Raw genomic sequence first — 17,139 nt, 5'->3', positions numbered from 1 at the left:
TTTGGTACGAAAGAAATACAGGCGAGAGACAGCAAAGAGTTGAGGAATGAGGCGTGAGCTGAACGTGTTGTCTTCCCGTCCAACATGAACATGTTGTCCATCCAGGTCAAAAGGGACTTTGAATTCTTGGTGCTTTTTCCAGCGTTTTTGGGTCTTTTTTTTTAATGCTTTTGACACTTTTTAAAACGTTTTTTGTCATTTTTCAACGTTTTATTTTTAAATTCATGGTTAATAAACCCAACTGATATGACATTATACCTCATTTTTAAGTTAAAAAAGCAGAAATTCTCAATTATTTTGATTAATAGTTAAGGCGCTGACACACCAACCTGATTATCGGCCGTTGGACAGTCTGGCGAGGTCGGTGACTCGAGTCTGTTTGGTGTGCTCCGTGCCGCCGTCAGTCGTTCATTTTGGCCAATATGACTTGTTGAATCAGCCAGCGGGCAGTCGGACTCAATGACCAATCTGATTGGTGGAGAGCTAGCCCGTGACTAGCGAATCAGTGCACTTATGTTAAAACACTTACCGGAAATGACGAGCGGGATGAGAGTGACGAACGTCTCTCAAACTGACCTTCGTCGATGTGAAATGAAGACTGTATGGCCTATTTCTCGCTTAAAATGTTTTCAGCAACACCAAAACAGAACTATCTTCGTAAAATACGAGATTTTATTTCCGAACGAGCCGCCGTTATGGTTCGGTTTTGAATTTCGGGAGCAGCCAGACCCACGTGACGCGTTCCGTCATTTCCGGTTTTCATTTTTTAGGGGCGACAATACAGATCAGCGCCGCCTGCTGTTATGGAGACGTATTACGTCTCGCGCACGCGCTGAACGTACGCTCAAGTCGGCCTCGCTTCGGTGTGTTCTGAGGCCCTTGTTGGACCTCGGGGAGCCGACTGATCAGTCCGACTGGCTTCTCTACCGACGGTCGGCCGTCGGGTTGGTGTGTCAGAGCCTTTAAGATCAAAGGATGTTGAGTGAATCACAGACTGGTTTATGTCAAAGTTTAGTCAGTTTTAAAACCATTTAAACACCCAAAATTCAATAAAAGTAATCATACATTCTACCTGCAAAGATCACATCCTTGCATTCATGTTATTTTGGGGCATTTTGGTTCAAAGAAACCCATATTTCTGATATAAAAACTTGGAAAACGGGTCAAACTTGACCCGAGGACAACACAAGCGTTAATGCATTATTTGAACATGTAATAATCGTTATTAATCCCAACTCACAGCCTGCTCACTCACTTGTTCTGGAGCTTTCAAGCGTCGTCCACAAGGCCGTTTGTTTTAGGGTCGGGGGTGGGAAGGAAAATCAAAAGTCGGATGTATCGTGCTTTTGTTTTGTGAGGTTTCTTCGATTCTTTTCCCCAGAATTGATATTTTTTATTTTATTTGTAGAAAATCCATCTTATGGTCATATTTACAGATGTAATACATGTCAGACTGACTGACGTGTGATTACATTTATAAATGTCTCATGATATATTGTCTCTAGAAATGTATAATTTTTAGGGCTGTCAATCGATTAAAAAATGTAATCTAATTAATTACATACTCTGTGATTAATTAATCGAAATTAATCGCATACATAATTAACGGTGCCTGAACCGATACTTTTTAAGAAAGTAAAAAAAGAAAAAAAGGGTACTAAACAACAGTTGGTGACATTAAAGAACGGCTTATTTATTGCTAAGGCCATATGGTCAACATTAAATGATTAATAATAATGTATAACAATAACTTATTTCACTAGTAAATTGCTGTTGAACGACAAAAACAACAACCAGATGGGAAAAGGATATTTAACAATAACTTCAAATGCACCACGAGGCTGTAGTTTACCAGTTTCATTGAACGCACCGTCTGTGTTTTTTTTCCGATTGTTACATCCCGGTGTTGAATCCTCTGTCAGCATTTTAACCGTGTTTAATCCAGCTACTAGCTAGCGGTAGGCTAACGTTAGCTGCTGTCGAGTATAGTGTTAACTAGCGGTAGGCTAACGTTAGCTGCTGTTGAGTATGGTGTTAACTAGCTAGCGGTAGGCTAACGTTAGCTGCTGTTGAGTATGGTGTTAACTAGCTAGTGGTAGGCTAACGTTAGCTGCTGTTGAGTATGGTGTTAACTAGATAGCGGTAGGCTAACGTTAGCTGCTGTTGAGTATAGTGTTAACTAGCTAGCGGTAGGCTAACGTTAGCTGCTGTTGAGTATAGTGTTAACTAGCTAGCGGTAGGCTAACGTTAGCTGCTGTTGAGTATTATTATTACAGACTTATTATGACAGCCCTAGTATAATTCAACTTTTGTTGTTGTTAAAGAAGGAAGAAAATCCCAAAACTCAATACTATCGAATCGCAATACATAAAAATCCCAACTTTAATGTTGAAAATGTATGTTGATGCAAAACGCTCCGCTTCTGCAATGCTACCGGAGTGGTATGACGCACGGCAGGAGGACGGAGTAAAATCACGGCCCGGGTGGAATGCGGGCGCGTCTGTGATGACTCACCAAAGGAGATAACGGCGCTCACACTCACGGTACCGAGACCCAAACTCTGTTTTCTGTCGACACATCACTGAAAACGGCTTCTGAACATTTTCACCCTGGAAGGAGTTTTCCAAAAGATCGATTTTCAGTGACCTCAAACACAGTTTTGTGCGGACGAAAGGCCAACACAGAGACGAGGACTCAGCTTCCTCAGCTGATTGAGCATCTCTAGGTCTTCTCATCATAGCCTGGTCCTACCAGACTCTGGTACACTAGCCTGGTCCTACCAGACTCTGGTCCATTAGCCTGGTCCTACCAGACTCTGGTACATTAGCCTGGTCCTACCAGACTCTGGTACATTAGCCTGGTCCTACCAGACTCTGGTACACTAGCCTGGTCCTACCAGACTCTGGTACACTAGCCTGGTCCTACCAGACTCTGGTCCATTAGCCTGGTCCTACCAGACTCTGGTACACTAGCCTGGTCCTACCAGACTCTGGTACATAAGCCTGGTCCTACCGGACTCTGGTCCACTAGCCTGGTCCTACCAGACTCTGGTCCACTAGCCTGGTCCTACCAGACTCTGGTCCACTAGCCTGGTCCTACCAGACTCTGGTACATTAGCCTGGTCCTACCAGACTCTGGTCCATTTCATTTGTCCAGAGAGTCTGGCCACTCTCCATTGACAGGTGTTAACTTCCTTGAAGGCGGGACTCTGTTTGAAGTTTAAAACTATTGGATCTGCCCAGAGCCACTATGGATCTGCCATAACCAATCGTTAACGTTTGGTCGTGACGTCGGCTTAGCATCGCTAGCGTTAGCCTTAGCCAACTCCTTCACCACTATCGAAAACCAAACTGTTCCCGAATCCCGTGGGGAGGAGGGCCACAACATCATGGCCACCAACACAACTCAGCAAAGACTGTTCTTGCTCTGGCTTTAACTTCTGGATATTCGGCAGCGTTGCCACAACGGACCGAATGGCTTCGCTCGCATCTTTCTCCGCCGCCATTACGGAACTACAACTCAAACTAGCACACGACCTCAACGTCATCGTTCTCAGCCACTCCCTCTGTTCAATGATTGGACCGGTAAACATTTGGCCGGAGAAAACCCACGACTATACCGCAAACCCAGACGGAGTACTGAAGGGAAATGAAAATTGAGCGGAAGTACATATGAGGGCGGAGCCAGGCTATTCTCATCCATCCATTCGACTTAAGCTGACAATCATAGAGCGGTTGAACATCTACAGCATCCGATGAAGACCCTGACATATGGTCAAAAGCACCAGAACAAGTGAGTGAGTGGACTTTGAGTCAAGGTTGTTTTTGTCCACGGATGTTTACACACATGATGCAATAATAGTCCAGTCCGAAAAACAGTGAAAAATGTCCACCGTCATTTTCAAATGACTTGTTTTGTCCCACCGACAGTTCAAACATCCAATTAACAAGAAAATAAAAGCAGCAAAACAACCAGACAATGTTTGAAAGTCAATCGATTTAGACCTTGTCACCTGCTGTGACTCATTTCCTGTAAAATGTTGATTCCATTACGTGACTAAATGTTTTGGCACTGGTGGAGAGCTTGATTCAAAGTTGGGGTACAAGATTAATAAATTATTCTGCCAGGTGTTAAAGAGAAAAAGTCCAGAGTGAATATCTGGATGTGTGAGATGAGCCGGACACACGTGACTTTTCTCGTTGACGTACAAATAAATAGAAGAGGTTCAACACGTGTGGCTACGATATCTAAAAGTGTCTTTTCTTGGCGATCAATCCACAGTTGTTGTTTTTTTAACCAAAGGGTTCAAAGTGTTGCTTTAAAAAACCCGCTGTGCCATAATAGGAGTACAAAAATACATAACTATGCAAGACGGGGAACTATGAAAAGAGTCTTTGTGAATACTGCCGGAGAGAGAATACGTCGAGAGACGTGGCGTTGGTTCGGAGATGTCCGCAGGAACAAAGCGACAGAAGACAGCAGCAGTGGCGTTTGGGGTGAGCAGTAGGATTGGGCATCGTGGAACTCGTTTGAAAAACTTTCAATGGAGTCGTTTTTATTGGAGTCGTTTGGAAATTGTTGGTTAACGATCTAATCATCGGTTCCAGATTTAACCGAACTGAAGTGTGGCTTTATTTTACGTTGAAAAAGCCGTAAAACTGTAATTCACGACTGACCAGTCCATACTTTTTAAGGTGCTGACTGAATAGCCTCTAAAGTATTGAGTATGAAAAAAACTGCCTCGTCATTCAATACCCATTTTCAATCCCTAAGGGGTAAAATCTCATCAGCGTCAGAGAGCCAATCAGCACGCAGCATGCTTCTACCAAGAACTAATAATGTTTGTTGATTGGCTGTCTAATGTTACACGTCATAGAGACACGGCTCACGTAGTAGGAGCTGAAACATAAATAAAAAGATTTGTGCCGTAATGTGTAATGTTGTCATTTCCTTTTGTTTTATAAAACTGGTTCGCCTCCCTAGGGAGGTGTTCCAGGCACGTCCAGCTGGGAGGAGGCCTCGGGGGAGACCCAGGACTAGGTGGAGGGACGTCCAGCTGGGAGGAGGCCTTGGGGGAGACCCAGGACTAGGTGGAGGGACGTCCAGCTGGGAGGAGGCCTTGGGGGAGACCCAGGACTAGGTGGAGGGACGTCCAGCTGGGAGGAGACCTCGGGGGAGACCCAGGACTAGGTGGAGGGACGTCCAGCTGGGAGGAGGCCTCGGGGGAAGACCCAGGACTAGGTGGAGGGACGTCCAGCTGGGAGGAGGCCTCGGGGGAGACCCAGGACTGGAGGAGGGATTATATCTCCAACCTGGCCTGGGAACGCCTCGGGATCCCCCAGTCGGAGCTGGTTAATGTGGCCCGGGAAAGGGAAGTTTGGGGTCCCCTGCTGGAGCTGCTACCCCCGCGACCCGACCCCGGATAAGAGGATGAAGATAGATGGATGGATGGTTCAGAATCGTTTAGGAACCGATATGGAAGTCACGGTATTGGTGTCGGGAACTTTGGAACGATGCCCAGCCCTAGTGAAACAAGCATGTGACCCGTTTCAACTCCACCCCTCAAAGAATCGACAATCGATAAGACCCGGCATCGAAAGGAAGAATCGGAATTGGAATAAGAAATGCTAATATCAAAACGATGCCCAACCCTAGTAAGCAGACAGCCGATGTGCAGCATTTCAAACTGTGAAACTTTTTCAAATGCTCCGGCGGAGCGAGGAGCGCTGGTGAGGCGTGAGTTCAGATGGCGTAGTCGTCCTGAGCGGCGGGGCTGAAGGCGGAGCTCCGCAGGGCGTCCAGGCAGTTGACCAGGATGAGCGTGCCCGTCAGGTGCTTCCAGCGTTTGGTGATGGGGCTCTTCATCTTGTCCAGGCCCATGTGCAGCTCCTGGATCACGTCTCGGTAGCTGTCGCCGATCTGAGCGGCCCACGTGACCAGGAAGTCGTACGCCGGCTTCCACATGGCCTGCAGACGGAGAGAGAGAAACAAAACCATTGGTTTTTGAGTGCAGAACAAAGTGCCGTCAACGCAAAGAACAATAACGATAACTTTAAATCAGGCCTGTCAATCAATTACAATCTTTAATCGTGATTAATCGTTAACTCGTGATTAATCGTTAACTCGTGATTAATCGTTAACTCGTGATTAATCCCATGAGTGTCGTAGTCAACTCGCGATTAATCGTTAACTCGTGATTAATCGTTAACTCGTGATTAATCGTTAACTCGTGATTAATCGTTAACTCGTGATTAATCCCATGAGTGTCGTAGTCAACTCGCGATTAATCGCACATTTTTTTATCTGTTCTAAATGTACTGAAGGGATATTTTCCAATGTTTTTAATGCTCAAGTGGTATTTGAGACTGGATGTACTCTGGTGATGACTTTAGTCTATTGGAGAGAACCATCTGGAAGGGCTGTGAAGCTCAGCTTTCTGTTCAAAAGAGCCTTTTCTTGATCTATTTCTGCTCAAGGAGCTTTGTTTCTGCTAGCCATCTACTCCTGTCATGGATATATTATAAGACTCGTCCTGCGCAAGAGGACAGAGGGAGAGAGAAGCACTATTTAGTATTTTACAATAGAAATAATATATTTATAAGTCGCTGCTAGGGTTAGGGGCTAAATCTAGTGAGAAAGTTGCCAAGCTGGCAACACTGAAAACGCTCACATCTCAGACAACCTCCTGTTAAACAGACGTACCTCGCTGTCCACCACCCCGTTCTTGTCGCGATGCGGCGCCTCGTAAGCGTCCATCTGCTGGCGGGAAACCTTGATGAGCCTCTCGGCCAGCTCCCTCCAGCGCCCGGCCACCTCCACAGCCGTCGTCAGCAGCACAAAGTCCATGACCAGTCTGGCCACGAGACCCTGACAGTCCATCTTCAACAGAGCCTGCACAGAGAGGACACAGCAGGACTTTAGACTATTGCACACACACAAACGCACACACAAGCCGTTTCTCAATGTCAAGGATCCTCCCTTGGTAGGACTAGTCCTTCCAAGTCCGGTCCTTCAGAGGCTAGGCCAGGCTCCTCCTTAGCATTTGGACAACATGTACAATGGAACAGGCTAGCAAGTGCACGTCATTGCGTGCTTGCGTCATTGAAAATGTTTCCCCGCCTTTACTTCCGTGCTGCATTTCAAAACACTGGACGAAATGGATGTGGAACTGTGAACTGTGCTGTTCAATTCTTTTGTTGAGATGGAGAAGGTGAATCAGCGTCAGTCTGCTTGCAGGAGGAGAATATTCTGTCGGCAACTTTGCCCGCAACGTGCTAAGGTAACGTGACCGACACTGATAGGCTATAATATAAGCAATAGTCGTTTTCTCTTATTTATCCCATGTCAATAAATTAAAAACTCGTGAGAGTTCATGTTTGTAGTTGTCATAACACTTACCGGTAAGGAGAATTGCATTAATTAATCTTAATTACATTGAGCTTACAGTAGCAGTTTACATTAGCTTGTAGTTTACTGCATACATGTAACATTAGCTCATTGTCCAGTAGCTTCTAGCTTTCAAACAAATGCAGTGCAAAATATGATCAGCAACTACAAGGTAAACACTAGCAGCTAATGAGCTACCACAGGCAGTATGATATGCAGTAAACAAGTGAGAAAGGTTAAATAGTTGTATAACACACACGGTGGATGCAGGAGAAAAAGGAGATGAGACGACACGATGACCTAAATTGAAGACAGCTACGCTCGTTATTGTAAGTGCAATGATAAGCTCCTGCGAAATCAGGCATTTTGGGCCGCAACAATCTCAAAAAAAGGCCGCGAAATCCTGGAGGGACTGAATAACGGTCCAAAATGATGTTAAAATTACTCAACATTTTCTTGAGGGAGGACCCCTTAACCCCCTGCCAAATATGTGTACACAAGTCTTCCACAAACCTAGGGAAAACCCTGCATAAATTAAAGATAGGAAGAAGATTAGAGAAAAGTATAGTTTGAAATGGTGGAAGTGGATTCTTGGGATGTGTGGTGGCTAAATTGTAAAAACTAATATATGTATCAGATGTGGTTCTGACTGGGAATCAATGGAAGAGAGAAGACAACAGTGAATTGTTGAAGATGTGAAGACAGAAACTGAGCAGAAGTCAGTGAAGTGTGTCTACATAGAGACTTATTACAAATGTACATCTACAGGTTTCATTCCAATAACTTGATCCTCTGTTATTTTCCACAGCCTGCCTTCCTAAATCCCCCCGGAAAATCTCAGCTTTGTGCATTTTTCAGATGCTTTCTGGTGGAAATAGAAACAAGAGCCTCACGTTGCTTCAACAGCAACACTCAGGATTTATGTCACATCGGCAGGGAGGGGGAGGAAAACCGCCTGGTAACCAATACTGACACAACAAGTACTGCATTCAACAAGATTAAAGTCTCCCACAGGCAACATACTGACGTTTTAGCTACAGCGCCATTAGAGAAACGTCGGGGTCAGTGATGAACAATAATCGTCGAGCTTTCGGGCTCTGCTGCAAAGTTTCGACAGCTCAACAACATCTCCATCCCCAGCTCGCGCCGCGAGGGACGCAAAACAAATGAGGAAGCAAAACGCGACGTGGCTCTAAGGCTGTGTTCAGACCGGGAAACAGCGATCCGGCGATTCTCCGCAGGGTGGTGCTGCTGTGGTGTGGGAGTGTTACTGAAACGGCTCATCTGTGTCCTGTTGTGTTCTTTAAACCCCCCCCCCCCCAATGTAGCTCAAGTAGACTTCACAGTTACTGTTTTACGTCAGATTGTTTATAGAGCTTAGAGCTGGGCGATATATATATTTTTGACCAAATACCACAATGATATCGTAGCGTTGACAATTGGTGCTTTCACAAAATATCTACACAATGAGATTTTTGATAAATAACCATCAGTAATGTGGATATAATGACTAAGTGGGTAAAAGGTAAATAATACAACAGCTAGAGCGGTCTGGTGAGTTCAGAAAATGACATCACTTTACTGTAACGCAGCCTTTAAAACCAGGAGAAGACACTTATGTCATATCACGATCTCCAAAATCTAAGACGATATCTAGTCTCATATCACGACATCGATATAATATCAATATACTGCCCAGCTCTAATAGAGCTCGGCGTTTCCGAGCACACTTGAAGGCAGCTTCATTTCACGTTGAAGGGGAGAAAGAAAAGAGACGAGGGACTGAGGAAACAGTCAGCTGTTCCACAAACTCCCGGGCAGTTCAGAGCTTGTGTTTGGGGTTTTAAAAACGTTCTTGTGGCAGAGATAGAGGCAGTGATGTTTCCTGTTTCCTGTACGGGACTCTCACACCGCCTCAAAACACAACGACAAGTCTGATCCATGCTTACATGATTGGCCACCGCAGCGTGACTCCGGGTTGCGTTTCTCCCAAGGTTGACTCAGGTCTCAACTTTTCACCGCATGCCTGCAGGTTCTTTCCGCTCCCCCGCCTGCGGCGACCTAGCTTGGAAATCCAGACCCAAGTTGGATGGGCGGCACCAAGCATGCATTTGAAAATCTTACTGCATGCAATTGGATAACACTACGACCAATCACAACAATACACAGGGTGACGTATCCAGAGCGTACCCATACGCTTAGCTACTCATCTGTTTAGCTTCGCCTCTGGCCCGCCTATATCAGATACACCGATGTGATTGGTGCAGCTCGGCTACAAGGGCATAGTTAATGAGCATCATTACTCGCTGAGCAAATACAAATTGTGCTCTCGCGAGAACTCTTGATTTCCAGAGTAGCGGCAACCCCCACCGCAGCCTAAACGCACTACCCCCGTTAAAAATGACTGGAAAGACCTGCGTTTTTGCCACAGCGCCTGGCGGCCGACGCAGGCAGTCTGATTGCAGACTAACTGGTGTGGACGCGGGCCTCTGTAAGCTCCCTGTCTCCCTCAGTCAGTTCTGCTCAGAACACTATTCCTCTGGCGTTAATGGGAATAGAAAACGGTTGCTGCGGTGACTCAATGTGTGCCTGCTGGAGACACGACCTGCAGCACGTTACACCAGATTTACAAATGCAAATGTCACACATGCAAATACGGGTGCACTGATGGACACACACGTGTATTCATTCATCACCACATTTAAACACACAAACGTTTGTAGGGCCGTCCTCGATTAAGGAAATTCTTCAACTAACACTCATGATTTCAAGGTTTAAGGAATCTTTATTATCCCCGAAGGGCAATTAGAAGAAAGCCATTCACAATGCTAATGGCAGCAGGAATAAATTAATTTTTGAACCTATTTGTTCTGCATCGTGGAAGAATGTATCTGCAGAGGGTAGCAACATAAATTCACACTCCAGGGGATGGCTCAGATGGGCCAAGATCGACTTAGCTTTCCTTAAGGACCTGTCCTGATCCAGGTCATGCAGGATGCAGCTGTTATACATCATATCATCCATACAGAGATAGTAGTATACAGCTGTTATACATCATATCATCTATACAGGGATAGTAGTATACAGCTGTTATACATCATATCATCTATACAGGGATAGTAGTATACAGCTGTTATACATCATATCATCTATACAGGGATAGTAGTATACAGCTGTTATACATCATATCATCTATACAGAGATAGTAGTATACAGCTGTTATACATCATATCATCTATACAGAGATAGTAGTATACAGCTGTTATACATCATATCATCCATACAGGGATAGTAGTATACAGCTGTTATACATCATATCATCCATACAGGGATAGTAGTATACAGCTGTTATACATCATATCATCCATACAGGGATAGTAGTATACAGCTGTTATACATCATATCATCCATACAGGGATAGTAGTATACAGCTGTTATACATCATATCATCTATACAGGGATAGTAGTATACAGCTGTTATACATCATATCATCCATACAGGGATAGTAGTATACAGCTGTTAAAACATAATAAAAAATATGACACTCTGGTATCAGATCAGTACTCGGTATCGGCCGATACGCAAGTTCAGGTATCGGAATCGGTATCGGGAAGCAACATTTACATTTCTGTGAGTGATTTTTATGTATGTGAGCTATATGTGTGTATGTGTTTGTTGTGTTATGGTTGTCTAAGCTACTGGATGCCTAACATTTCCCTTGGGGTGAATAAAGTATCATTGACAATGCCCTGCAGGCGATTTTTCTGTGGTGTCGACATTAATTAACTGCGTAGCTTACGATAATAGCGCCTACGCTGATGTGCTTTTTTGCACACAGCAGCAACATGAGGCTCAAAGCCCAGTTTATTATCGAGGACAGTCCCGAGAGGGAAGATGGTGGTAGGATTTCTCCTAAAATCAATACACAGCTCCCTAGTTTGGTCCACATTGATGGTTAGAAAGGATGATTCGCCCCAGTCAATAAAATCGCTCACTGCAGGACCATGTTCAGAGTCGTCACCGGTGAGGAGGGATACAATCACAGCATCATCGGCATATCTGATGACGTGGCGTCCATCGCGACGGCTTTCGTTGACAAACCGATGAGTTGATTTAATCGACAGATCTGTAAAACTGAGTTTCTCTACAAAAGTCTTGTGTTTACCAGAGATGTTCTCACAAGTTTTTTGGGGGGAAATAAGTCATTGAGCATGAAAAAGCTCGATAAGTCGAGTCTAAGAGGGGGCAGCGCTACGCGTTTGTACGTCTATACTTGTGAGGATGCTCATTTAAATAATACATCCCCTAGCCCTTAAATATGTAATCTAAGTAATAATCATAATAATAATACAAATAACTAGGTCACATGACACACAGCCATCTTCTAACCGTATATAAACTGGGAACTATATTCTCAGAAGGCGAAGCACTGCTACTTCTGCTACTTGGGCGGAGTGATTTGCTCGCAGCACCTGAGAAGCCCCGAGCAGAGAGTAGCAGTGCTTCGCCTTCTGAGAATATAGTTCCCAGTATGTATACGTTAGAAGATGGCTGTGTGTCATGTGACCTTGTTATTTGTACACGCTGTGACTATACAAATCACAACATGTAAATAGGAACATGTTGGCGTTATTTTGTCACTTATTGGGAGCAGTAGACTAGATAGAGCCGGTTACCTCCAAGATCTGTGCTAAGCTAGGCTAGATGGAGCCAGTTACCTCCAAGATCTGTGCTAAGCTAAGCTAGATGGAGCCGGTTACCTCCAGGATCTGTGCTAAGCTAGGCTAGATGGAGCCAGTTACCTCCAGGATCTGTGCTAAGCTAGGCTAGATGGAGCCGGTTACCTCCAGGATCTGTGCTAAGCTAGGCTAGATGGAACCGGTTACCTCCAGGATCTGTGCTAAGCTAGGCTAGATAGAGCCGGTTACCTCCAAGATCTGTGCTAAGCTAGGCTAGATGGAGCCAGTTACCTCCAAGATCTGTGCTAAGCCAGGCTAGATGGAGCCAGTTACCTCCAGGATCTGTGCTAAGCTAGGCTAGATGGAGCCAGTTACCTCCAGGATCTGTGCTAAGCTAGGCTAGATGGAGCCGGTTCCCTCCAGGATCTGTGCTAAGCTAGGCTAGATGGAGCCGGTTACCTCCAGGATCTGTGCTAAGCTAGGCTAGATGGAGCCAGTTACCTCCAAGATCTGTGCTAAGCCAGGCTAGATGGAGCCAGTTACCTCCAGGATCTGTGCTAAGCTAAGCTAGATGGAGCCGGTTACCTCCAGGATCTGTGCTAAGCTAGGCTAGATGGAGCCAGTTACCTCCAGGATCTGTGCTAAGCTAGGCTAGATGGAGCCGGTTACCTCCAGGATCTGTGCTAAGCTAGGCTAGATGGAGCCGGTTACCTCCAGGATCTGTGCTAAGCTAGGCTAGATGGAGCCAGTTACCTCCAGGATCTGTGCTAAGCTAGGCTATATGGAGCCGGTTACCTCCAGGATCTGTGCTAAGCTAGGCTAGATGGAGCCAGTTACCTCCAGGATCTGTGCTAAGCTAGGCTAGATGGAGCCGGTTACCTCCAGGATCTGTGCTAAGCTAGGCTAGATGGAGCCGGTTCCCTCCAGGATCTGTGCTAAGCTAGGCTAGATGGAGCCGGTTACCTCCAGGATCTGTGCTAAGCTAGGCTAGATGGAGCCGGTTACCTCCAGGATCTGTGCTAAGCTAGGCTAGATGGAGCCAGTTACCTCCAGGATCTGTGCTAAGCTAGGCTAGATGGAGCCGGTTGTTGGGACACGCACGGAGATGAGAAGGGTATGTGTGGACTTATCCAACTCTGGGGGATACGGGGAATAAGACAAAGTCCCGATAAGTCGGCGTGTTCCTTTAACTGGACCAGGACCGGGCTGCAGGATACGAGGAAAATATGCAACAACGTTGTTGAATATCCCAATAACGACATTACTTATAAACAGACATTAAAGTGAACTTAGTTCTGCTGCTTTCAGCGTTCTTTCTCTAATACAACAAATTGCTTGTTGATTTAAAAACAAACGTAAGAAAGTCATTCCCAACGTTCTTTTGTTTAACAAGTTGAACTTTGAATTGAACGTAAACGGCAGCACTAAAAAAAGAACGACAGTTACATTTAAAGTGTAGTTTCCTGATATTTTCTTTCAACTAACCCAAAAAATCTGTCTTTTGTTTCTCAGTGTGTTTATTGCTGCAGTTCATATCGTGATGACGATAAAAAAAAAAGATATATTGTGCAGCCTAACCACAAATGTCAACACTTTCCACATGTCCTCATTCTCCAGAACCAAAACTCAAATTGGTTTTCACAAAGACACACACACACACACACACAGACACACACACACACACACACACACAGACACACACACAAACACACACACACACACACACACACACACACACACACACACAGACACACACACACACAGACACACACAGACACACACACACACACACACACACACACACACACACACACACACACACACACACACACACACACACACACACACACACACACACACACACACACACACACACACACACAGGAACGCAGCCTTTGACTTGCAGACTCAACAGAGCGGAGGTGAATTTAAAGCTCCAGTTTTGGGCTTCAGTTGTATGTGCAGGAATGTGAGGAACGACAGGATATGAAGGGGGGGGGGGAGGGATGGAGGGATGGAGGGAGGGAGGGGGGGGGAGGGGGTGAGGAATGCAGATGCCATGCTCCGGCAGCCTCTCTCACTCTCAGACCAGACCGGAGGATGAGATAGCAGCGCCCAATCAGACGCCGCTGCCTGAGCTGCCACCAAAACACGTCCACCCAATGACGTTCAGAGACACTTTTAGCGACGACAGGAAATCCACTTCCTGTGTCTTACTACAGGTTTAAGCAGGAGTGCTGCTTGGTAACGACTGATAAACGGCTGGATTGATCGAGTCAAGAAAACGTTTATAGTTACATCTTGTTTTTATATTCTGAAAGCAGTCACGGACTAAAAACCTTTTAAACAACATTAGCTTAGTCACAGCTAGGGCCGGGTTAAACTAATCCATTCTCCCATTAAAAGGTGGCTCTGGGGCTCCCAGGTAGCTCACCTGGTTGAACGTGTGCCCCATGTACCAAGGCTCAGTCCTAACCGCAGCGGCCCGGGTTTGATTCTGACCCATGGCCCCCTTTGCTGAATGTCTCTTCCCCCCCCCCCTCTCTCTCCCAATTTGCATAAATCATCTGCTTGACAAAACATGAGGAAAAAATTCCCGCAGACATATTTTCAGAGATAACGTTGATGTGGAAACGAAGCGGGCGCTTCAATCATGTCTGTCGCTGCACACTAAAACACACACACACACACACACACACACACACACACACTAAAACACACATACACAAAACACACACACACCCATACAGACACACACACACACACACACACTAAAACACACATACACAAAACACACACACACACACACTAAAACACACACACACACACACATACAGACACACACCCCACACACACACACACACACACACACACAGACACACACACACACACACACACACACACACACACACACACACACACACACACACACACACACACACACACACACACACACACTGTCCGTCCCTGCTCTGAGATTCAAAGTAAATGGATCAACTAAACCCCCGGTGTAACCAACGTTTTTTGTCTATCAGCTACAAAACTCACACTCAATCGCTCCGCTTCAATCTCCTGTTTATTATTTTTCTATCCCATCTTCATTTTCCATCTGACTTCATCTCAGCCCGCTGTGGCTTTGCAATTTCAGTTTTTTCTTCCTTCCAGTTTAGCTCCAGACCTGCTTTCTTGTCTCTTTACGCTACCTTTCTGTGAACAAACCTCGACCTCAGAAAACCAAAACCTGGGGGATGCTGGGAGTAGACTAAAGGCGGTTGGGTTGCTGGTTTGGGCACGATTTCTCCCGACACGCAAACTCCCCTTATTCTTCATGAACCGGTTTTGGAAAGAACTCGCACATTCCCAGACAAGGCCAAAATCTCCAGAGAGCGAGCGATCTGCTGTGTAGTCAATTATTCCAAAAGCAGCAGCTTTTGCCACACCCAGTCAGGGAAGGAAGGAAGGAAGGAAGGAAGGAAGGAAGGAAGGAAGGGAGAAGAGGAAGCGAAGAGAAGTAGAAAAAAAACATGAGGAGAAAGGCTGGAGATGGTGGAGAAGAAAAAGAAAAACCTCAAACCAGATTTGTGTACAAGAAAGGCAGAGCAGAGCGCTGATGGCACATACCGGGGCGGCCTGGAAGCCGCTCCAGTTTTGCAGAGTGTTCCTCCAGAAATAGGATGTTTTTTATTATTATTCCCAGGCTCGACCCGCCACACTGAACTCACCGCAAATAATTCACGAGGGTCAGACGCTCGGCTCGGAGCGGAGAGCGAGAGCTTTGAAAGGAAAATCCCATTTTAGCACCAAGCAACAACAAAGGTTCCACCTCTGTGGCGAAGAAGCTCTGGAAGCTGCAGTAAAATGGAGGAAGCGCAGGATGAAAGACAAGGATCCTCCCTTGTCCCTCTCTTTCTCCTCTAACAGACGCGTTGCTATCCTCATCATTGTTTGTATATCTCAGTTAAATGTGTATTGTAATATGTGATGCTCTCAAAAAGACAAAAAGTATTGAATAAGTGAAACTAGTGCTGTCAGTTAAACGCGTTAACGCAAACCCATTTTATCGTTTCTTTTTGGCCTAGCAAACTTTGTAGTTTTTTTCACATGCTGTTGCAACAACTACTAACGTTAGAAAAACTACAACACCACACCGGATCTAGCTAGACCGGAAACAAAGCAACAGGCACGCCGCACGCACTTGTTTGGGCTTGCGAGCCGGCCAAAGAGTAATAGGCTAACGTCACGTTTTGAGTGGGTGGCGAGCGCGAGACGCCGCAGGCCGGAGTCGAACCCGTGCTGCGTCGAGGAGTAAACCTCTATATGTGGGCGCCTGCTTTACCAATTGAGCTATCTGGGCGCTCGCCAATCGGCTATCCTAACCTTAACCACTCGATGTCAACGCCTAGTCCCGACCAATCGGGGCTGCTTCGTAGGGCGGGACTTGCCTAGAAGTTACGTGGGATCCATAATGACGCCAGCCTGGCTCCGCCCTCCTACGTACTTCCGCTCAATTTTCATTTTCCTTCAGTACTCCGTCTGGGTTTGCGGTACATTCTTGGGTTTTCGCCGACCAAATATTTGGCGGTCCAATCAACGAACAGAGTGAGTGGCTGAGAACGATGACGTTGAGGTCGTGACGTGCGCGGATATCCAGAAGTTAAAGCCAGAGCAAGAACAATCTTTGCTGAGTTTTGTTGGTGGCCGTGATGTTGTGGCCCTCCTCCCCATGGGGTTCAGGAGCAGTTTGGTTTTCCAGCTCTCTCCGTTAGTGGTGAAGGAGTTGGCTAAGGTGAACGCTAGCGATGCTAAGCTGATAGTTGTTGTCGTCTCCCCTCTTTGTTTGTTCAGCAGAGTTCAAGGACGTTAACACTTGTCAATGGAGAGTGGCCAGACTCTCTGTACTAATGAAATGTACCAGAGTGTGGTAGGACCAGGTGTTTACACAGCCACCAGCCTTTTTCTTTACACTGTGGTTTGATAAACACAAAGAAGAAAAACACACAAGAACATGTGGGAACAACATCGGTGTACGCTCACTTAAAAACAGCAGCCTGGAGAAGCAGAATTCCAGCTCTG

At 45.8% G+C, this 17,139-nt stretch overlaps 1 protein-coding gene across 2 annotated transcripts in view; it reads right to left on the bottom strand.

Moving 5' to 3' along the window:
• Positions 1-3,346: 3,346 nt before the first annotated feature.
• The window catches only part of LOC144525670 (SH3 domain-binding protein 4), a 52,299-nt gene continuing 38,506 nt past the window's right edge, over positions 3,347-17,139 (bottom strand). For both annotated transcript variants that reach the window (XM_078262694.1, XM_078262693.1), the window contains 2 exons: positions 6,703-6,891; positions 3,347-5,967 (listed from right to left, as the gene is read on the bottom strand). In XM_078262694.1, the coding sequence (XP_078118820.1) occupies positions 5,743-5,967; positions 6,703-6,891 (414 nt within the window). In that variant the 3' untranslated portion in view covers positions 3,347-5,742. The remainder of the gene's footprint in view (positions 5,968-6,702; positions 6,892-17,139) is intronic.

Source organism: Sander vitreus, chromosome 11, assembly GCF_031162955.1.
Source record: "Sander vitreus isolate 19-12246 chromosome 11, sanVit1, whole genome shotgun sequence".
In the NCBI taxonomy this organism is placed as follows: domain Eukaryota; kingdom Metazoa; phylum Chordata; class Actinopteri; order Perciformes; family Percidae; genus Sander; species Sander vitreus.
Note: the sequence above shows the minus strand (reverse complement) of the source record. Positions and strands in the feature narration are given on the sequence as shown.